The sequence below is a fragment of the Anolis carolinensis genome, chromosome 2 (assembly GCF_035594765.1).
Source record: "Anolis carolinensis isolate JA03-04 chromosome 2, rAnoCar3.1.pri, whole genome shotgun sequence".
NCBI lineage: Eukaryota > Metazoa > Chordata > Lepidosauria > Squamata > Dactyloidae > Anolis > Anolis carolinensis.
Window position 1 is genome coordinate 146,759,474 of NC_085842.1, and position 24,222 is coordinate 146,783,695.

The 24,222-nt window shown below is 39.8% G+C and overlaps 1 protein-coding gene across 1 annotated transcript; it reads left to right on the forward strand.

Annotated features, from left to right (window-relative positions):
* Positions 1 to 487: 487 nt before the first annotated feature.
* On the forward strand, positions 488 to 22,895 carry tmc8 (transmembrane channel like 8). The gene is made up of 17 exons (XM_008104207.2): positions 488 to 579; positions 891 to 1,002; positions 1,558 to 1,727; positions 4,180 to 4,331; positions 8,254 to 8,406; positions 8,656 to 8,735; positions 9,071 to 9,210; positions 10,770 to 10,917; positions 11,731 to 11,901; positions 14,615 to 14,763; positions 16,106 to 16,229; positions 17,044 to 17,141; positions 18,178 to 18,361; positions 18,670 to 18,800; positions 18,889 to 19,044; positions 21,950 to 22,028; positions 22,469 to 22,895. Exons 2-17 carry the CDS (start codon positions 943 to 945, stop codon positions 22,529 to 22,531), a joined length of 2,058 nt encoding a protein of 685 aa, XP_008102414.2. The 5' UTR covers positions 488 to 579; positions 891 to 942; the 3' UTR covers positions 22,532 to 22,895.
* The last annotated feature ends 1,327 nt before the right edge of the window (positions 22,896 to 24,222 follow it).

A 24,222-nucleotide genomic window follows, 5' to 3' on the forward strand; every position in this document is an offset into this window, starting at 1 on the left:
ATCCTTTACTCAGCGGAGCTATTGGCTGAAGGATTCTGGGACAAGTTATTCCCAAATCTTGACATTTTCTCAAAAAGCTAAGACCTTTAAAGAGCTGTTGTCATATAGTGCACCTACAGTTTAAAAATAATGCAGTGTGATGCCACTTGTGAGATGGTCTTTAAGCTTCTCTGTCAAATACTTCTTCTAGTGCCTCATGGAGCTGCAGCTCCCTTGATTCCACAGTGTTGCTTCATGGCAATTAAAGTGGTGTTAACCTGCATTAATTCTATAATATAGATGTACCCACAAGACAGGATATATGGACAAAACATCTCTCTTACTGCAGATAATTTTCAATTTGCTATTTCTCTATGTCCCACACCATGTAAAACAGGGTGATACTTACAGATAAATATTGCAACACACTTCCTACGTACCCTGACTACTTGCACTTCAGGAAATGGCCTGTTCCTGTCACATGGGGTTGCCTTCACCATCCCTTCGTACAAGTAATGAAAATCCACAGTTGGGCTGAATAGACTGTACTTCAGTCCCCTCGCCCCTGAAAGAGCCTTATTGCCAGAATAACTCTCAGGGGTAACCTGTCATATTTTGAGGCTGTGGGAATTCACGACAAAGGAGCTAAAATATTGAGGGTTGAGTTATTTTTTTCCTCCAAAGTCAAACTGAAATTAATTGCTGTGCCAGCAGACAAATTGGGAGGAATCATTTCTGCCCCTTTGTGTGGCTGAAATAGTATGGCTGTGTGAGGGTGACAGTGGGAGGAACCCTTTATCACAGGCTCACATATGTATGTAAAAATTATCAGATAGGTAATAGCCAGCTGGAGAGAAAAGGAAATGAAAATGGAGCAACATGTGGCAATAACACTGTTTCTCTTTTCTCAGAGCTGACTGTATGGCGGGTTGACCAGAGGCACTCTCGGGTCGGAAGTTCTCCATGAAAACAAGAGCCAGAACAGCAGAGCGGCTCCCGGAGAATGCAACTTCCTTCCAAGTGGTATGTAATATCTGTTAGCCAGTTCAGCAAAGGCATCAAGTAACCTTAAATATGTTATTGTAACTGCAATTCCTCCTTATACTAAAGTTTACTCCAAGTTGCTTTTTTCAGCTTGAAAATATTTATTAAAAATATCCAAAAAGCAAACCTTGATTTTGCCATTTTATATGCTTTCTTACAACACCATTGTATATGATGGCATTGAGCATCTGTAGATTTTGTTTTCATGGACGCTCTTGGAACCAAATCCCAACAGATAACAAAGATCCTGCTGCAATTTGGGGCTGTTCTTATTCTCAGCTAAAATAACGGAGAGATAAGGCTGCAGTAGTAGAGACTCAAAGGCAGTTGTGAGCCATTAATAGATAACATTTGAGGTAAAAAAGGCATCTCGGATCCGAGATGGATAGTGAAGCTGGTGCTTGAATGTGAATTCCTAGCATCACTGGTTATGGATCTTGGGAGTTATGATGCCTATAATCTGAAGAGTAGATTATATGGCCTAACTATTCCTATCACCAAACATTCCAGACCTGTTCCGCCTTGTTGTTTCAGGTCCCTGAAGTGATGGATGACACACAGAAACTGCAGTACAGACTTGCCCAGCATGACACTCTCTCTGTCTGCTCAGACTCCAGCCTGGAACTTGCCCTGGAGCAGCTGGATATCCAAGAGTCACATCTCAAGGCCCTGCCCTACCCTATGAGGAAGAAACAAGCCCTCAGGTCAGGAGCAAGATCATAATTACTTTCATACAGACTTATTGTATGAAATGAGGCATCATGGCTCATAGTAATAGGTTTAAAAAAACAAAAAACAAAGTAGATTAGTACAGGCCACGTTCAGTTAAAGGTTCTTTTTCTCATGCAGTTGTCCCTGCTCCATTCAATGAATTTCACAAGTTGTCCAGATACTGCCTTATCTAACTTCTTAAACTACATGCATTTTGCTACTTACTGTTGCTGGAATCATTTTTTAACCATAGAAAATCCATTAAAGGGAGAATATATGAACTAGTGCCAGAATATTTTTGACTGATAGTGCTTAAAGCCTGTAAACACCCACAAAGAATTTGGCAGGAAAAGTGTGCCAGTTTTCTTAATATAATCAGTAGGAAAGGTTGTGTTTTTCTGTCTCTGCTGTAGATTGTGAGTTGTAGCTACAAGATTGATATTTGATCATCTTGCATTGTTTTAGCTTAGGTCTGTAATTCTTTCAGTGGCACTGCAGTCAGAAACCTTGAGCCACTGAAATCAGATACATTGCAGGCAGGCCCTCAGCCAGGATTTTGATTGGGGGGGGGGGGGGGGGTTGCTGGGATTTTGCTTCAGGGCGGGCTGAGTCTGGGTAGGCAGAGGATCTACCCTAGCAAACCTTTCGTATTGTTATCCCAATACCCCCATGCATATGGGATATAGTGAGCATGGTGATCAGATCATGATATGAATAAACATAACAGTTTAAATAATACCAGTAAGGCCTTCTCGCCAACCACACTGAGAATTTCGGGGGGGGGGGGGGGGGGCTGAAGCACAAAATTATTATAGATACTGTTTAAAATTACCTTCAGGCTACGTATATAAGGTGCATAAAAAACAGAAATGAATTTCGTTTTTAGACTCAAGTGTAATCTCTAATATAACTCATTATGTACGTGCATGTAAATACAGGTATTCCAAAATCCAATAATAAGTGTTCGACTTGTGATTTTGTGATACGAAATCCAGCATATCTATCTTGTTTGCTGTGTCATAATAATAATAATAATAATAATAATAATAATAATAATAATAATAATAATTGGTTCCAGTCATGATTGGCACGCTGGCTGCCCTGCCTAAAGACCTTGGCCAGCACTTAAAGACAATTGATGCTGACAAAATTACTATCTGTCAGCTGCAGAAGGCCACCCTACTCAGATCTGCCCGCATTATTCGCCAATACATCACATAGTCCTAGACACTTGGGAAGTGTCAGACGTGTGATCCAATAGAACAGGCAGCCTAGTGGTCTTGTTTGCTGTGTACTAATCTTGTTGTTTATATAATAATAATAATAATAATAATAATAATAATAATAATAATAATAATAATAATAATTCACAATTCAAAAAACTTGTGGTACCAAGCATTTTGGACAACGGATACTCAGCCTGTGCCCCCAGTGGACAAGGGAATAAAACTGTAGGACTGAGAACCAAAATGTTTCGAAGTGCAAATGTTTCCCATTCCTGTTATTGTAATGTCCTGTACACTTCTAGAACATGGCCATACAGCCCGGAAAACATACAACAACCCTGTGATCCCGGCCATGAAAGCCTTCGACAACACCTGTACATAATGTTTTCTTGGCAAGATTTCTTCAGAAAGTGTTTGCTGTTACCTTCCTCTGAGGCTGAGATTGTCGTTCAACACTAAAACTGCTACATTATCATCATGTTAGTTCACTGTATGACTTACAAAAATAATCCCCACAAATCCTCTTTTTCTTGTTGAGAAAAGATACCTCGAGAAGTCACATGTTTTGACATGTCAACAAATCCATGTGCAAAAACCACTGTGAGAAAGAGAAGCAAGCTGCCCATCTAGTGCTCTCCTTTTAAAAACAAAGTAGCAGCAAAAGGTTTTTCTGTTATTTTAAGTTCTTCATTCTGCAAAAGCCCTTCACACAAAGAAGGAGGGGTTGGAAATCTGGAAAAAATGTATATTTTTTCCAGAATTTCATCCAGCAGGGAGAAAAATTTTGAAATGGTTCAGATGAAAATGAATCAAGTAAAGATTTAAATCCTTAATATGCTGTCTCTATTGGGGTCATGTATGTGGCAATCCTCAACCAGAGCATGGGCTGGAATATTACTTATTTATTTCTTTATTTACTTTATACCCTTTAGCCACCTTAACCCTTCCTCCCTGAGGAAACTCAAAGTGACTAACAGTCACCCTTTGATCAATTTAAAACAAAGCAAATACAAAAATTAAAAAATAAGCAAGAGTGTACGTGTTAGATTAAAAATAGAATTAAAATACAATAAATACAATTAAAATGCATTTTAAAACACTCAATTCCTCCCTCCACAAAATCCGACCCACAACCTCCCCAGCAACGTGCTCTTTATCCCCTTATATATGATATTGTCGTAAGCATTACAGATGTAATTACAGCCACAGCTCCTTGCAGAAAGCAACTCAGAGCATCCACTGGAAGAAATGTGTCCAACTGGGTAGCCTTAAAACAAAGACAATACAGGATCCAGAAGCAGCTTCAAGAAGGCATTTCGGACTTTTCCAGAATCTTCCGGCTCTGGAGGGTTTCTCTGGATGACATTGAAGGTAAGCAGAGAATGGTTTTCAGCACCATAAGCAGGAAATATCACTGGTATAATGCATATCATCCAGCTGTCCTGACTTGGCAGAGGCCATGCCAATTAGAAATGCTTTAGAAATGCCGTAGTTTCTTCCTGCTTCCCTTTTTTCCCCCTTTGCCCTGGACTCACTTCAGGTGGTGAAGAGATCAATGCAAAAATAATTGCACTCAATTAATAGAGTAGAAGGGAGAGGCAAAATCTTACTCTTCCCAAAAGGCTCAGGCTCAAGGAAACCACTGCAGCTTCTGCTGAGTAATCCGCTGTACCTTGTTAAATGCCTTTTGCCATCTTGACCAAATCTAAATGGATTTGGCCACATGTATACTATACTATCTCTGAAATGTTGCAAGGTAAGATGTTGTCTGGGTTCAAGACAATGCCAACAATTTATTTATGGCCGAAGACATCGGATAGAAAAGCTCTCTGTTTTAAGAAGGAAATTGATTTTATAATACTGGCTGAAAAAATAACCTATCTAACCATTAGTCAGGTTGATACGGAGCAAGGGAGACCTCTGGAGGCTGTTTGGCTGGCTGCAAAGATTATTGGGAGGGAAAATTGTACCCTAATTTTGTGTAATAATAAAATCCCTACTCCAAAGTAGTAGGATCCCACCTTTGCGCAACTCTGTGGATATCATTTGTGTTATGTTGCATCCAGAGTTGTAGATTGATAGTGAAGGGAAGGGAGGCATGTGGTGTTTAAGGAAAACTACCCCTTTCTCCACAAAAAATATATGTTTTAAAATTCACAGAAGCCTATATTTGCCCACCAGTGACTGAAACTGAACTAGACTCATAGAATCATAGAGCTGAAAGAGACCTCATGGCCCATCCAGTCCAACCCCTTTCTGCCAAGAAGCAGGAAAATCACATTCAAAGCATCCCTGACAGATAGCCATCCAGCCTCTGTTTAAAAGCCTCCAAAAAGGAGCCTTCACCACACTAAATAAAATGGTTAACAGAAACAGACAAAATCCTCAAACTGGTTGGATTGAAAGTCACCAAAGGTGCATCTATACTATGGAATTATTGCAGTTTGACACCACTTTAACTTTTGTGGCTCAATGATATGGAGTCCTGGAATTTGTAGTTTGTTGAGGCACCACCAGTCTTTGGCAGAGAAGTCAAGAGAATGAAGTTGGCAGCATAAGCTTTAGTAGGCTCAATCAACTTCTTCTGAGTTTGCATCTGAAGAAATAAAACTGGATCTACACTGCCCTATATCCTACCCTGTTTCCATGAAAATAAGACATCCCCAGAAAATAAGACCTAGTAGAGGTTTTGCTGAATTGCTAAATATAAGGCCTCCCCTGAAAGTAAGACCTAGCAAAGTTTTTGTTTAGAAGCAGGCAGGATTGGTAAATGTACATTCCATACCGTGTTTCCCCGAAAATAAGACAGTGTCTTATATTATTTTTTACTCCCAAAGAAGTGCTAGGTCTTATTTTCAGTGGATGTCTTATTTTTCCATGAAGAAGAATTCACATTTATTGTTGAACAAAAAATGAACATTTATTCTATACTGTACAGTACTTGTCATCACAAACCAATACAGTAGAGTCTCACTTATCCAACATTCGCTTATCCAACGCATTTTTGTAATCAATGTTTTCAATACATCGTGATATTTTGGTACTAAATTCATAAATACAGTAATTACTACGTAGCATTACTACCTATTGAATTACTTTTTCTGTCAAATTTGTTGTATAACATGATGTTTTGGTGTTTAATTTGTAAAATCATAACCTAATTTGATGTTTAATAGGCTTCTCCTTAATCTCTCCTTATTATCCAGCATATTCACTTATCCAACATTCTGCCGGCCCGTTTGTTGGATAAGTGAGACTCTACTGTATAACCAAACCAGACCAACTGTGACCTTTGTCAAGAATTTCTTGTTACTACCATTATTTCCATATACAACTGGTATGTACATTTACCAATCCTGCATGCTATGGTGTTTTGTTTGGTGGGTGCCGGGCATGCTTCCAAACAAAAACTTTGCTAGGTCTTACTTTCGGGGAAGGCCTTATATTTAGCAATTCAGCAAAACCTCTACTAGGTCTTATTTTTTGGGGATGTCTTATTTTAGGGGAAACAGGGTAGATTGTTGTACATGGAAATAAAGGTAGTAACAAGAAATAATAATAATAATAATAATAATAATAATAATAATAATAATATAATAACTTTATTCTTGTATCCCACCTCCATCTCCTAGAAAGGACCCAGGGCAGCTTACACAGGGACAAGCCCAACAACAACATAAATTTACATACGAACAGAAATTTAAAACAGTAATTTAAAAACTGTATAGCAATAAAATATAATATAGAAATTCTTGAAAGGATTCACAGTTTGGTTATTTATTTATCTATTTAAAAATTTGTAACTCATAATGTGCAACTTGCTTATCCATTATAGCAACCTCATTGTTTTTAATTCGATGTTTTAATACCTCGTTGTGTTTTTTTCGGTTGCTGTGTATATATTATTATTGGTTTTTGTTATTGTTCTTTGATGTTTCATATTTTATTTTATCACTAGCTTTGCCCGGCCACGCGTTGCTGTGGCTTATGCTTTCAGAGTGTTGCTCTTTATTTACTGTCCTGATTTTAGAGAATATATTATATTAAATTGATAATCTTATATTATCTGCTTAGAACTGGATTATATGAGGCCCCTTCTACACAGCTGTATAAAATGCACACTGAAGTGGATTATATGGCAGTGTGGACTCAAGATAATCCAGTTCAAAGCAGATAATATAAGATTATAAATGGGTAATATAGTTGTGTGGAAGGGCCTTGAGTCTACACTGCCATATACTGTAATCCAGTTAAAATCTGATAATCTGTATTTTATAGGCAGTGTGGAAAAGGCATAAGTGAGGCCTAACTCTGCCTGTCCCTGGGCTGAGTGGGTTGCTAGGAGACCAAGTGGGCGGAGCTTAGCTTCTAACTGGCAGCAATTGGATAAAAACAATTATTCTTCTTCCTCTAATTAGGACTTTATTTTTCTTTTCTTTTTGTTGTATGAACGTAGAGGCATGGATGAGGGGTTGTGCTGCCAAGTTTAGTGTTTCTGGGATGTGTGGTTTTGTTGTTTTGTCCTAGGCCGAAATTTCATTACCCTTTTATATATATAGATTGTTTTGTATCTGATTTTGCTGTAAGCCGCCCTTAGTCCCCTTTGGAGGAGATGGAGGTGGGATGTAAATAAACTTATTATTATTATTATTATTATTATTATTATTATTATTATTATTATTTGGTTATGCTAGTTTGTGATGACAACTACTGTACAGTAGATAATACATTTTCATTTTTTAAAAATTCAACCATAAATGTGAATTCTTCTTCGTGGAAAAGTAAGACATCCCCTGAAAATAGGACCTAGCGCCTCTTTGGGAGTGAAAATTAATATAAGACACTGTCTTATTTTCGGGGAAACAGGGTAAAATCTGATCCCAGATTATCTGCTTTGAACTGGATTATACGCATCTACACTGCCAGTGCCAGATAATCTGGGATAAGCAAATAATCTGGGATCAGATCCTGGGATATAGGGCAGTGTAGACTTAGCCTCAGGGTGCATCTTCACTGTAGAATTAAGGTAATTTTACACCCCTTTATTGGTCATGGCTTAATGTTATAAAATCATGGGAGTTTGTAGTTTTACAAGGACTTTAGCCAGTTCTGCCTTAATAGTGCTGGTATTTACCAGAAAAGTCCCATGACTCCACAGCTTTGAGCCATGGCAGTTAAAGTGATGTCAGACTGCTACCAACTTTGTTCTCTCTGCTAGTTTGTATGGTGCTGTACAATCCCTTTGCCTATTGATATTCCAGACTAACATGGCTATGTCTTTGAATACATACAGGAAGCTTTGGCCCTGGAATCCAGTCGTATTTCACCTTCCTGAGGTTCCTGCTTCTTGTCAACTTCCTGGCTGTGCTATTGATTGCAAGTTTCATACTGCTGCCTATTACCATTTCTCAGGGTGTGAACCCCTTTCCTCATAGTCCAAGCACAGGTACATCTTTGTGTATACCTTCAAGTATTAGAACAGTTCTTCCTAACCTACTCTCATCATCCCAGTAAGCATGACAAGCGGCCAAGTAAGATGAGCTATAAAGTTTAGTATGTGGCAGGAGAGGCACTTATCTGGGCAAAGCTGCTTTTGTTTGCTACCCTACCATTCAGATGGATTAAATCCTACAATTTCTGACATCAAAGTACCGGAAGACCTAACTCTACAAAGCCATCCTGTCCTTTTCTCTAGCATCTGAGTGCATGAACTACAGTACTGTCATCGGTCCTCGATCTGCCTGGAGGCGCTTGCAAGACATCTTCACTGGGGAAGTGAGTCTACAGGGGGGAAAAAATCTGGGGATTGGTTGTTCTGGAAGCGTATGAATACATACTATTACTTGACTGTGTGGCTAGAAATTAGGGATGGAGAAATGTAATAATGTATGTTGGAGAAGAGAAATGGAGACAAGTAGAAAAGGAACTCTGTTTGATTTAAGAGGAGGTGTGGGGGCTAGATTGTTTCTATCTGAACCTTGTCTTCACTGCACTTGAGATTTTGAAACTTTATAAGAAGCTATTATGAATTTGCTCAATCTACATATATAAAGGCGGTGGTAGATGGGGTTGGATTACTTTGCCATTCCTCCTATGCTTCTCTTTCTTAGGGCACTCTGGAGCATTCCTACCTGTTCTATGGTGCTTATAATGTGAAACAGTATCAAACCAATCACTACAATGTGCATTTGGCCTACCTACTTAGCATCCTGGGATACCTCTTTGTCTGTTTCATTTGGATCTTCCAGAGGTAAGTTCTCCTAATAGAGGTAAGATGGATATCTTCTAGGCCAGTGGTTCTCAACCTGTGTGTCCCCAGGTGTTTTGGCCTACAACTCACATAAATCCCAGCCAGTTTACCAGCTGTTAGGATTTTTGGGAGTTGAAAGCCAAAACATCAGGGGACCCAAAGGTTGGGAACCACTGCCCTAGGCATAAAGGTGGTGCAGCGGGTTAATCCGCTAAGCTGCAGAACTTGCTGACTGGAAAGTTGGTGGTCTGTGGGACAGGGTGAGCTCCCATTATTAGCCCCAGCTCCTGCCAACCTAGCAGTTCAAAAACATGCAAATGTGAGTAGATCAATAGGTACCGCTTTGGGGGGAAGGTAACAGCGTTCTGTGTAGTCATGCTGGCAATATGACCTCGGAGGTGTCTACGGACAACACCAGCTCTTTGGCTTAGAAATTGAGATGAGCACCAACCCCCAGAGTTGAAGATGACTAGACTTAATGTCAAGGGGAAACCTTTACCTTTTATTGAGTAAGAATCAGGAAAAACACAAGAAACCTCACAGCGAAAGCTTCAGGGAAGAGAGGGATCAACATAGGTAACCCCTTATGGTCTGATTCAAATACTGACTTCTTCCTGTGATGTCTCAGAATATCATCTGCTCCATACGTTTCCCAAGCAGTTTGGGTTATGTATTGCTAACCCGCCCCATCAATTAACATCCCCTGGAAAGGGAATAATAGAACATGTTCTCGTACACAGCCTAATTATACTCACAGCTTTGTCTATACTGCACTTGAGTAGACAAAACATGTAAGCAAAACTTCTGTTTCTTATTTTTAATTTCATATATTTTCTACAATAAGGCTAATATGTATTTCTGTTGCAACAACATTCCCTGTGTTGGTATCCTATTATAATACATGTACCTAGCCTTCCCGATGCTAAGTATTTCAAATTCTTTATCCCACTGTTCACTGGAAAGATTTCAGTTATTTTACTTGCAAACCTTTCTACTTAATCCCTAACATTTTAAATATTTCACCTGATGGTTCTTCTTCTTTAGCTGGGGATAGTGGGAATTGTAGTTGGAGTGAGTGTATCACTTCAGCGCAGGCATTGCTCTAAGAATGCAGATGTAGTTTAATGCAACCTTCTTCCATGTGGCCACCTTTTGCCAGTGCCTGCTCTGGAGTGATATATCCTTCTTCGTAAATCAATATATTTTTAATCTGGAAGATGGGTGTTAGGTAAAAGGTAAAGGTTTCCCCTGACATTAAGTCTAGTCGTGTCCGACTCTGGGGTGTGGTGCTCATCTCCATTTCTAAGCCGAAGAGCCGGCATTGTTCGTAGACACCTCCAAGGTCATGTGGCTGGCATGACTGCATGGAGTGCCGTTGGAGATAGATGTTACTCATGGAGACAGATGTTACTCATGCTGAATACCAGTTCTTGAATTGAACAATGTGACCCGTTGTTATGCTGGATGTTAAATTCGATCATTCTTGTGAAAACAATTATTCTGTGTGGTGAAAGTTCTTGCTTGCCTTTGGCACTCTCTATTGCTGCCTCAATATCCAGGATCGTGGCCAACTTTGTGCATGGACAGATACTACAATGGGAATTCAAGCCATGTGTCAGTGCTAGAATTTTCAGTGAATGGGATTTCTGCATCCAAAGCCCTGAAGCAGCCAGACTCAAACAGAAGACTATTTACAATGGCCTTAAGGTACAGAAGAAAAATAGCTTTTGAAACATAATGATAATTTGGTCCCATTCCCACAGGTCTAGCCAATGGTTACTCCCACCTGGAAGAGATCAATTGAACCAAAAGGAATTTGGTGAATCAAGTTCCATTGATCAAATGGGTTTAGTGTACATGGGACTAACTATAATTTAGGCCAAAGTCCCATTCCTTTATCCTGGTCCTCCTCTTTAACTATTCAACCATATACCATATATTTGCAATACATTTGTCTTAACCTATGGGTGGAATTACAATAAAAAGTGAATTAGGATGGCCTTTTTGAACCTTCGTTTCTTTGCCTCCTTTTCATTTGATCTCCAGTTTGGCATCAAATGCTTTCTTATAATTAAGAACATGTTCATATTAAAAGTGCTGGTAAATTTTACTTTTTAAAAGGCTCCAGAAATCCCCCAGCCACTAAACAAGCCTTGAAAAAGCATGGATTTTGTAAAAAGACTGAGGAATCTTTACAATGCAGATGGTGCTAGACTGCAGCCTCCACAATCTCTTAATGCAGTGTTTCTCAGCCTGTGGGTCCCCAGATGTTTTGACCTTCAATTCTCAGAAATCCTAAGTAAACTGACTGGGATTTCTGGGAGTTGTAGGTCAAAACACCTGGAGACCCACAGGTTGAGAACCACTGCCTTAATGGCTGTGCTAGCTAGGCATTCTGGGAGTTGAAGTGCAAAATATTTGGAGGACTAAATGTTCTTCACTCTGTCCTATAGGGATAATAATAACTGTTCTGCATGCTAACGTGCACATCTAGCAACTGACTCTTATCTTTCCTGGCAGATAGACCTAGCAGAGGAAACTCGACGTTTGCAGAACCAGCAACGGACACGAAAGCAACTGGCTCAGCTTTACTTGCTACGCCTGGTGATCAATTCTGTAATCCTCCTGTTGATGGCTGCAGCTTTCTACTTCATCCACTTGGCCACAGAGATTTCCCAGGGCTACAATCAGGTAGGCCAATTCAGGGCGAAGCTGGGACTGCAGATGGTTGTACCCAAATCTGTAATTCAGGTTTCTGCTCGCCAGCTAGTGTCTCTGATAACAGCTGCTCAAAGCGGGACTAGGGAATTTAAGGACTTGGATGACAACTGGGCATGGACATTCAACATTCATACTACCCTTAAGGGCAATAATGCAGAAAACCAGGCCTACAGTATTTTACTAGGTATGGGACAATTCAGATACCGCATACCATCCATGCTAATTGCAAAATCCGATATTATGCTGGAATAGAGCCACCCTAAATTCCAAGGAATGGCCTGATGTCCGTCTCTGGTTTGAACATTGATATTTGTTGATGTTAAATAGTATAGGAAGCAACCTTGTAACTGCTAGTATTTTTTGCAAAACCCCATTGAGCAACACAAAACAAATTACTCTTATCAGTCTTGTATGTACCAGACTTGGGGTCCAATCTAATATCAGCTTAACACAAAAGGAACTGTTGTTTATTTGTTCAGTTGCTTCCGATTCTTGGTGACCTCATGGACCAGCTCATGCCAGAGTTCCTTGTCGACCCGCCACCCCCAGCTCCTTCAAAGTCAAGCCGGTCCCTTCAAGGATACCATCCATCCATCTTGCCCTTGGTCGGCCCCTCTTTCTTCTTCCTTCCATTTTCCCCAGCATCATTCTCTTCTCCATGCTTTCATCTTTACCTCTAATATCCTTCCCTCCAGTGAGCAGTCAGGGTTTATTTCCTGGAGTATGGACTAGTTGGATCTTCTTGCAGTCCAAGGCACTCTCAGAATTTTCCTCCAACATCACAGTTCAAAGGGTCTATCTTCCTTCGCTCAGCCTTCCTTATGGTCCAGCTCTCGCATCCATAGGTTACTACAGGGAATACCATTGCTTTCACTATGCAGACCTTCATTGCCAGCGTGAAGTCTCTACTCTTCACTATTTTATCGAGATTGGTCATTGCTCTTCTCCCAAGAAGTAAAGTCTTCTGATTTCCTGGCTGCAGCCTGCATCTGCAGTAATCTTTGCACCTAAAAATACAAATTCTGTTACTGCCTCCACGTTTTCTCCCTCTATTTGCCAGTTATCAATAAGTCTGGTTGCCATAATCTTGTTTTTTATATTTAACTGCTACCCAGCTTTTGCATTTCTTCTTTCACCTTGGTTATAAGGCTCCTCAGCTCCTCCTTGCTTTCAGCCATCAAAGTGGTATCATCTGCATACCTAAGGTTGTTAATGTTTCTTCCAACAATTTTAATTCCAGCCTTGGATTCACCAAGCCCCGCATGTCGCATGATGTGTTCTGAAAACAAGTTTAATAGGAGGGTGAGAGTATACAGCCCTGCCCTACTCCTTTCCCGTCTTGAACCAGTCTGTTGTTCCGTGATCTGTTCTTACCGTTGCTACTTGGTCTTTATACAGATTTCTCAGGAGACAGACAATGTGACTTGGTATCCCCATACCACCAAGAACTTGCTACAATTAATTATGATCCACACAGTCAAAGGCTTTAGAACAGTCAATAAAACAGAAATAGATGTTTTTCTGAAACTCTCTACCTTCTTCCATTATCCAGTGGATATTGGCAGTTTGGTCTCTCATTCCTCTGCCTTTTTAAAACCCAGCTTGTACATCTGGCAATTCTCATTCCATGTATTACTGGAGTCTGCCTTGCAGGATCTTGAGCATTACCTTACTGGCATGTGAAGTAAGTGCCACTGTATGAAAGTTTGAGCATTCTTTAGCAGAGTATGAAGGAGAACATTGCTTTGTATGTTATAATAACTAAATTCATAATGCTGGTTACTGCTTATCCTGATGTTGTTGATCACAAAACCAAATGTGTAAATGCTGTCAAACAAATATGAGAACTGTTTTAGGCTGTGGTACATAAGAACTGATGTCTTTGCTCCTTAATAAGGATCTCTGGCTCCTTAGTGCATACTCTGTGAGTAACCTCTTTAAAAAGTGAATTGGAGGCTTTTGTGGAAAAGTGGGGTCAAGGAACTATGGCTTTGATAGGGGGGCACAGAAATAGCCACAAGGGGCCACTTATGGCTCATCCCTGCAATGCATCAACATATATATGACTTGGTGGCATAAGGATTAATATGACTTCTTCTAACATGCATTACTTTACACTAAAACAGCAAAGGAAGCTGTGGCACCTTTAAGACTAACACATTTGGAATTACATGGATTACAATCCACTTTCTGAGATGCAAAGAGGATAATCCAGATATGCCACATTTTTTTACAATCCACTTGCTGAGAGGCAGGGAGGAAAGTCCAGATATGCTACATTTCTGAGAAAGTGAGTTGTAAACTGCTATAATCTGTCCATTATTCTTACAAATGTGATGAGGCTTTTTATATTGCTGAAAAAGCAGAAAAGACTGCTATTCCTTCACATTCAGTTGTGCTAGCCCCAAAATGGAAATAAGCGTAGAAGTATGAATATTCATTAGTGAAGTTACCAGTGCCATCCCAATAAATAACATGATATCTGTCTAACAATTGAGAAAAATACACACATACTTTTCAAGGCAGGGCTCTCATCCTAAAGATCAATTAGTGCATAGTATCCCTGTGTTGGGTCTGGATTAGAATTCCCTCTTGAGATGCACCTGCAGTTTGGGAAGTCTTAACTATGATTTTTTATTCACAAAAGAGCCTCTCCATACTAATCCTGATTTTGTACCCCCAGCATTATGTATCCAGGCTTGGAGTATTGAGTCAGTACTTGCCACCCATGACTATCTCCATAGCAAACGTCCTCCTGCCCTTCCTTTTCCATTTTCTGGTCCAGCTGGAGAACTACTCGCCTAACACTAAAGTCAACATCACCCTTGTGAGGTAGGTGCTTTTGATTTGATAGGGACAGATGTTTCTCAATGGGGAAAAAATGAAGCTGGAATCATAGATGTTACTCTGAATAGCCATTTCAGATCCAAGCATATGCTGTCCCACTGGGTCATCAGTCCCATTGCCCAGTATTGATAATAATATGGCAGCAAAGAATAAGGACCCGGTGCAATCAGAGGTTGATAGCTTTGCAATCACACAAAGCTCAAGACAGACGTTTTGGAACACTCTGAGCACAGAATGAGTCACCCAGTTCTCTCAAGGAGCCCTTATTACCGGAAAACCCATACTTTTAAAATGCAAGATCATTACCCAATTTTTATTTTTGCACACATGAATAATGCACTTTCCTTTCAATGCATCTAGCTCTTTCCCACCACAATTCCCCATTCTTCTGCCCTTATTAAACAATGATGTAACCTAGCATATGGAATGGATAGTGAATGAAACAACCACCAGAAAAATACAAATTAAGACGCAGAGTACAACTGATATTTTTAAAAAGTTTCAGAATTTACAGGAGATTTGAACTGTCAGGTAATCAGGACTAAATACAGCAAGAACAAAGGACAGGGGATGCAGCCTGCTTCTTCATATCCATGGATTCTGCATTCAACCATCCAAAGTTTGAAAATATCCCCACCCAAAAAAAGTATCCCAAAAAGCAAACTTTGATTTTGATATTTTCTATGAGGGACACAATTTTACTAAGGATTGTATATGATGGGATTTGGGTTCCCACAAGGGGGTCTAGAGCCAAACCCTAGTGGATACCAAGGGCCTACTGTGTATCCATATATATTTATCTGTAGATGGAGGATGAGAGGGACTCAATTTAGTATCCATGGGGGGTAGGGTAGTTTGAAGCTTTTATTCATTTATCCTAAACTCTGCATGTAGCCAATGTACATGCAATGCATGAAAATGGGTTCTCTCCATGTAATCTGTGTATTCTGCTAGACATGAAGTGAACACAAACACCTGTTAATGTTTAATGTTTGCATATATGTATATTTTAAAAGGTATTCTAATGCTTTTATGAGTCCCCTTTAGGGAGATAAAGCAAAGTATAAATAAATATAATAATTGTTTAACAAGGGATAATTTAGAATGGTTTACATATAACTATGTACCATGCTGCTTCTCTGTATCATCTTAAGAAACAATGAGAGGAAAATTGTTCCATATTGGATGACTGCATAATAAGCATTGTCCTGGATCCTGTTCTGGTCAGGTGGAGATCTTAATATCATGGTGTGTACAGTAGGAGTGTTTAGTGAATGAACATGTAGAGAACAAGCCATAGATTTTTTCTTCCCTATGTTTCTGCCAGGTGTGTAATCCTAAATCTCTCCAGTTTGGGCATGTTCCTGTTCTTCTTAGGCCACAAGGTTCTATGTGTGGGAAGCAGTAGTGCTGTCCAGTGCCGGCCATGTGGCTACAACCAACTCTACCAGGTGACGCATATGAACTTCAGACTGGAGCTGTCCTATTCAATGCAAATAATCTGTTTTATCTATGTGTCAAATTGTTAGTGGCTTCTGATGTTGAGACATCTGAGCCAACTATGTGCTGTGTGCATAGGAATTTGTTCATTTTTTTTCAATTAGTTTATGCAAACACTCACCATCCATCTGCCACTGGCCCAGGCTGTCTGTCAAATTTTAAAACACAATGTGTCCAAACGTTTGCCCATGCCTGATATATATACATATTATATAATTTAATATAATATAATATATAAACACTTCTTGGGGCTCCACAATAAACCTTTGCCTCAAAAAGGGCTCCATGGCTGAAAAAGTTTGAGAATCCATGAACTAGAGGATTTGGCTTTAGATTTGTAACTACAGCTCTTTGCTTAAATATCTTTGAATATTCCTCTTTCCAACGTCTTTTCTTTTAGTCTCTTTTTCCTCTTTTTTCTTGGTCCCAATGGAATCTCACCCATCAATGAAGACACATGCTGTTTCTGTGTTCCCAGCCCTAATGCAAAGAAAACTCGGATTTATTGTTTGAAATTAATGTCTATGTAATTTTTCAGTTCTTCCTGGTTTGCAGGCTCCTAGCATTCTAGTGCTGATATTGTCCATATGTTTGAAATAAGATGAAAGCTAGTGATATTATTTTCAGTTTTACCATCAATACAATTATACCATATGTTTTACTGACTGATGTTTTACTGATGTTTTATAACATTTCTAGAATTAGGGGTTTCTTCTTCTTCTTTATACTCATGAACTATTCCCTTTGTCTTGCTTGAACATATAGTGTTGGGAGACCCACATTGGGCAAGAAATGTACAAGATGACTATCTTCAGTTTCTTGACCACCTTGGCATCTGCTTTTCTTATCAGCCTGCCACGGAGGTAAGGCAAGAGATCATAATCAAGGCTAGTCTGACTTGATAACCTTCCATCTTTGATCAGCTACCCTAAACACAGATTAGAAAAGATGCTGGGGTTTTGGAGGTGGGGGTGTTTGCTTTTGCTTTTTATTTTGGTCCACAGCTCCCTAAACCTCCCAGCCAATACTGTCACTAGTGCCCCTTCCACACAGCCATATAACTTCCTATATTATCTACTTTGAACTGGGTTATATGGTAGTGTGGACTCAGACAACCCAGTTCAAAGCAGATATTGTGAATTATATGCTTTGATATTCTGGGTTATATGTCTGTGTGGAAGGGCCGTAAGAGAATCTACAAGTTATGAACCAAAACATTAGCTTTTCCAACCTCTGAAAAGCAGTTGGCTTCTTTTTTAACCCATGCATCGACCATTAATGTTTTGGATGCATTGGTCCTCTTGTTCTGATGCTAGACACAGTATAATGTCAGGATAGCAGAAGGAAATAAGAACAGGCTTGCTGGATCAGACTTGAGGCATATCTTGTCCACCATTTTTGTTCAAGCGATGGTCAGCCATCTGCCCAGAGGCAGAACCTGAGAGCCTTTTCAAGGACATAACTCTCTGTTCCTGGAATAAGCATCAAGATGGGTAACCGTTATAGCCTTATCTTGTATGAGTTACCCCAAACCTTTGAATCTGTACATTGTTTATGGCTATCACCACATCCTGTAGAAACAAATTCCATAGTTTAATAATGTCTTAGGCAAAGCAGCATTTCTGTCTATCTACACCCTGTCATAATTAAGCTTATTTTGATTATGAAAAAGTTTTTATGAAAAGGCATTGCAAGATAGATAATTTAATTTTTGTTCCTTGTGGAATTCACTTATTTTAAGAACTGCTGTCAGCATTGTCTCATTGCACTTTGTATTTTCTTGGATAAATAACAAAATTTGGTGCTGAGAGATATAGGAATATGGCATTGGTAGTGATGCTCTGTTGGAAGAACATATCATGTACCTAGCTCTGAAAGCATTTTCTCTTTGCGTTGCAGATTGCTAGCTAAGCATTCATCCAGTGCACTGGCCCAGTGGCTTGGCAAAGAGGAATTTCTGGTGCCACACAATGTACTGGACATTGTTGCAGGTCAAACCGTGATATGGATTGGGATCTTCTTCTGCCCACTCCTGCCCTTGCTTGGCTGTGTTTCCATCTTCCTTACATTCTATGTAAAAAAGGTAACTGTTGTGAGTTTATGACAGAGAGCAAGAGAGAATGGGATTGTGCATACAAAAGGATGGGGAAGATACCAAGGGTATTGGCCCATCCTGCATTAGAAACCTCAGACCTTTCTACCCACCCTGCACTACAACACATGAAGTAACATGATCATAGCCTGGGGTTTGTGGAGGAGTCAAAACCTTAAATGTTTGTCACTGGTTTTATTCTTGAGCAGCATGACATTAGGGTATTGCCATGTAATACAAGCCCTATGTGGGGGCATAGTGAGTACACTCTTGAGATCCTTTCCTTTTCTCACCCACAGTATACCCTGTTCCAAAATTGCCAGCCTTCCACTCAGCTATTCCGAGCCTCCCATTCTAAATTCCTCTTCCAAATCATGCTGCTGCTGGGCCTTTTCCTGGCCTGTTCTCCCCTGAGCTATGTCATCACCAGGTGAGTTGAAATGAAACTGAGATGTGAGCAGCTTCAGTATAGAATCTGGTAAAGATTCTTCTTGACTGTCATTTTGTTTTCCTTCCAGGGTTTCTCCATCCCATGCTTGTGGGCTCTTTAGGAACTATTCCTCTCCATGGGAGGCAGTGCCTGTGGCTGTGTCCCATTTATCACCCACCGCACAGCTTGTTTTGAACTATGCTGCTTCTAACGGGTTTTGCTTCTCACTTTTGATGCTGCTCAGGTGAGTACTTTTGGGGACATAGAGAAAATGCCAGGGAGTAATGATTACACATATAGGACATTCTTGCAGGAAAAGTGCTTGAAAAGCTATTTTCTTGGACCACAACTCCCAGCAATATTACACTGGTGGAGAGAATGTAAGTGGGGTGGCAAATCTACTCCAGGTCCTAGTCCAAAGGAACTATCAGTTTTGGGGATAGGATCCCATACATTGGATAGCCCCTTTACAATCCAGATTGAAACCCAAAAGAAATGGATCACCTATGTGGCCTGGGAATCACATTTGAGTATACCAGGGACCACTGACTCCAGGAATTTTCCAGCTAGCATAACCAGTGGCCATGCTGGTTGGAAATTCTGAAATCTTCAGCCATGTCTCAGATGCAAAATGCATAATGAAGGGAATTGTAAAACAACAGAGGATCAATTGTTTCATCTTGCATTGCAGACCACATAGCTTTAGGAGCATTTCCGGTTTTAGCCAATTTACCAATTATCTATATTATGTTACTGAAATAAATGTGCTGTTAATGTAAGACATAAGGCAAAATAATTATATTTCTTCCCCTATTGACTGTTGGTGGAGAAATAAGAGGCCGCTTGTCCCTCTAGAACACAATTCCCCCATTACTTGTTTCAGATGGTTCATTCATTTTGACCAATTATGGCCACCAGAGCAAGAAATACCCCCGTCTTCAAACTGTCTTCCTTTTCTTTTACTTCTGTCAGAAAGGAAAGCTCATTGATGTTAATGGCTTAACCAAACTTAAGCTACTACCCTGTACATTAGGTTTGGCAACTTTGTTGGTTCTGGAAACCTACAACAGCACATACAAACTAGCAGATCTCTCTCTCTCTCTCCTCTCCCACGTCCCCCACCAACTCTTCTAGATATGAAATGCTTTCTTAATGTTAAACAGGCTGCATGAGAGGCTTATTCCAAAAATCAAATCATAGCTCCTGGACATTTCCAGGGGAAGCCATTTTCTCTCCATCTCTCTTCCCCTCACATATTTTTGCCATAAAAAAAAATGGTCTAGGACAAAGTTCCTCAAATTGTGCTCCTCCATATGATTTGGACTTCAGTTCCCACAATTCCTAACAGATGGTAAAATGGCTGGGATTTCTGGGAGCTGAAGTCCAAAACACTCGGAGGAGCACAGTTTGAGAAACACTGGTCTAGGATAATCGGAGGGGCAGCAAAAACTGTCTTGTGGTATCATACTTTTTCCCATCTCGGTTATAAATAAATCCCTTTGAGTTTAGTGATGGTTGTTTTTTTTAGTGGAGTTCTGTTGGACTGTGGCTACATTGTATAATTCCAATTAACTGTCGACCAGGACTTCCTAAACTTTTTCCACTTGAGACCTCTTTCCGCCCAAGGGTTGTGTAAAAAATTGACACAGTTTATAAAAGGTTCTTGAACACCACCTACAATCTGTTTTAGACCTTACACAAAACTGTTAGTAAGAAGGTTCAGTGTTAAATCTGGTTGCTCCCTGTAAAAGCCTAAAAAGCCCGTAATGCTCAACTAAGTGGAAAACAGTAAGAAAAGAAAAAAGATCAGAGTATACAGTATATGAATGGGCTCTATCTAGAAAGCTACAGCTCTGAGTTTGCAAGACCTGGGCTAAGTTCTCTTCTTTCCATCTCACCACTCTCCTCAGAGAATAGGATGGTTCATTTTTAAATAAGTTAAATACAATACCTGACCCATGGATAAGCTGACCCAGTTTTTGGGGGTCATTTTCTTGACTAAAATTCTAGATTTATACAAATTTGTCATAGCTTGAGAGTGCAAGGGCACATTAAACTTTTGTTATGATTTTTCTCTGCTATTATCCATCATCTATATCCATTAGACTTTTTAAATTTGATAACATCTTCTTTAGTACCTGAGGCTTGTTCTGTTTTCAGCTAGCTTTCAGACAACTGTTTGGTTACAGAATTGTTGTGTGTTTTCTGGGCTGTATGGCCATGTTCCAGAAGTGTTCTCTCCTGACGTTTCGCCCACATCCTCAGAGGTTGTGAGGTTGTGAGGTATGGAGAAACTAAGCAAGGAAGGTTTATAAATATGTGGAAGTTTTATAAATATGTGGGGGGAAGAACTGTTGTCTGTTGGAGGCCAGTGTGAATGTTATAATTAATCACTTTTGTTAGCATTAAATTGCCTTCTCAACCTTACATCCTGGCCTGGGGGAATCCTTTGTTGACAGTCGTTAGCTACCCCTGATTGATTCATGCCTGGAATTCTTCTGTTTTCAGAGTGTTGCTCCTGATTTACTGTTCTGATTTTGGAGGTTTTTTTAATACTAGTAGCCAGATTTTGTTCATTTTCATGGTTTCTTCCTTTCTGTTGAAGTTGTCCACATGTTTGGTTAGTTTGAGTGCTTCAAGACCCAGCTTAAGACAGCTTCTTAGGTGTCAGTATAGCTCCCAGCTACGTGAGTTTCAAATGCCTTTTCATTTAATGGAGGGAAGAAGTGGAGATAGATATAATTTGCATATTGATGATGACACCTCAACTTAAATCTCCTGATAAATACATCTAGCAGTTTCACGTAGATGTTGAAAAGCCTGGAGAGCAAGAAACAGCCTTGAACAATCCCATGTCACTGGCCAAATGTTATCTCCAAACTTTTTTCTGTGTCTGACCTCTCCAGGAATAACAACATGCCTCAAGCCCTAACCTAGAGCTAGTCTAGAAAGATACCATGGTCTGTGACAAAAGATGATCCTGTCAGAATAACTAAGAATAACACAATCACTATCCTACCCCTACTAAACTCCTTTTTTACAATTTGATATAAAACAAACATAGTTTTGCTTTGACTCTTTTATGCTCAGCACCATGTTTCACTGTTCTGGAAAGCAAGACTAATGGTCCTTCTTTTTTCTCTTCATAGCATAATCCTTACAGTGTACATTTCACAGGCACAAGCCAATAAACAAGTCATTGAGAGACTCAAGAAGCAACGTGTGCTGGTGAGTGGTCATCATCATAGGCGATCACTCGTGGCTGAATATCCAAGGGTAGAGCCTTGGAGGTTTTTGCCCCTTTTGTTTTCATGGGCTATAGCCAACATCAGTTTGAAGCTGCATTTGCATATGCAAACACATCACAGAGGGACAGGGAGGTTTAAAGCTCCCTTACTTACTCACTGAGATAACTGGTGCACATTAAAGCATCTTCCATCCTTGGACAATCATCATTGCGGTTTTGCTGCTACTAGAAGCAATGGAGAAACAGTAATATCAGAAGTGAGGTTATTGGAGATTAGGGGGAATCTTGGCTTTCTTTTTTGTGACAGAAAAATAGTGCCTCCCAAAACCATGGAACAATGTTAACCTTTCCTACCACCAGCCTTCTGATCAACTGGGCTGGGCTGTGATCTAACGTATTTCTCTTTTACCCCTCCTTCCAGTGCATCCAAGAAAAATGGTGTGTGGTGAGGAAACTGGCTCATCTTATGGTGAAATCACAATGAGTCAATGACAGTTAAACCTCCAGGGAAAGTAAATGACTGGCAGAATTTCTGTTGAGAGAAGGAACATGTATTTTGCTTCGAAGAAAAGCAGAACCCACAGAGTGGTCCAAGTTTACCTGACCTAAATGAAAACAAGAATCTCTTGCTGCTTTCAATTGAGTTTCTCCACTTTTGTCTTTTAAATAGATATAGCACCCATTTTTCCACTGTGGATGGTGATTGCTCGACTGTATTTTTTGTTTCAACTGTTAAAGCTTCCCATTCTCTCAAGCCTGCAACTGCTATGTCCTGAAAAATGTTTCTTTTGGGAATTAACATAGAAAATACTGTATGTGGCATAATAAAGATATGCTTAAACTTCTAACATCAGTCATATATGGCAGTTATTTGCTTACCTTTTGAGCACAAATCTTTGGATCATTGAAAATAAACCAAGTGCCTACAAATGTCAAACACATTGCCATACGAGTGTGGCAATGTGTTACGGACAATCTTAACTATATTGTGTGGTAAGCTCTTGTCAGATTCTCTGCTTATTAAAGGGTAGGTGTGTGCATATATGTGATAAATAAGCATGTATACATTTGAAAATGGAGATAAAGTCTCTACCATGCATTGGATAGCCCTGAATTTGAATTGCTCCTGTTTGTAAGTCCTGTTACATTTTATCTAAGTAGTATTATTCTTCTCGATTCATATTTTACGCAGATTTATATCCTCTTTTGCCCCCTTTTTGGTGTTTAATTCCAGAAATCTAATACAACGTGGCTTGAATGCTTATCTCCCTTCCTTTACAGGTAACATCGTACCCTCCCCTTTTTTTTTACACTGTTATAAGGTCAGAGGTTGTACTTGTGGCAGGAACAATAGCAAAAAATGTGTGGATTAAATAGTAGAAAGCTACCTACTCAAGCCACAACCTATCTCTGCACATAAACCCAGCTTTCATTTGTGGTGCAGTTCATGCATCTGCAATGGTTCAGTCCTGTTGTGACAAGTGGAACCTGTTGCAACATCAGACTGCTGTTTATCCCTAGCCCACAAGATGGCAACTCCCTTGTAGGTTTCCAGCCAGGCTGTAATGGGAGCCTTGAGCACGGTGGTTGTATGTTGTTGGAGGGGGATAAACCTTGCTGTACAAATATTAACCAAAACCTATTTCCACTCCCTCCAAGATATGTATTACAACCTGGTGCTATTAAAAGCTACAAACTGGGGGGCATGTATAAGCCAGTGACTGGCAGTCTAGAGCAAGTTTCCTGGAAATAAGTAGTTAAGGTTTCTGACACACTAGGGACTTCATCACACTAGAGTTTAGATCCATTTTAAATCCACTCTAGGGAGGGGCCTTTAAACAGCTCAACCAGACAGGTCCTGAGCTTCACCAAACTACAAACTCCAGAATTCTACAGGAGGCAGAAACCGGATTTAAAGTGGATCCATTCTCTGGTGTGATAAGGCAGCAAGAAAAATAGCCTGCCAGTTGCCTACCTAAAGGCAGATCCAGAGTGATTGAATAGTTTTGCTGCAGTTCTTTCTGATTTTATACCAGGTTAACATAAATCTATTTAGTGGGCTGGTTTTAAAAGTTGCTGATACTATTGGGAGCTTTCAGAGGTTATTTGGAATATTGGGGTCTGGTTTTAGCAACATGCTGCATGCTGACTTTCTTTTCTGTCTGACTCAAAGAA

Bases quoted from the DNA above. Each gene is read 5' to 3' on its own strand.
- tmc8 (XM_008104207.2), top strand. From the start codon at position 943: ATGAAAACAAGAGCCAGAACAGCAGAGCGGCTCCCGGAGAATGCAACT. The intron at 16,230-17,043 runs GTGACGCATATG...TTGAACATATAG, and splicing joins GCTACAACCAACTCTACCAG to TGTTGGGAGACCCACATTGG. The intron at 18,362-18,669 runs GTAACTGTTGTG...TCTCACCCACAG, and splicing joins TTACATTCTATGTAAAAAAG to TATACCCTGTTCCAAAATTG.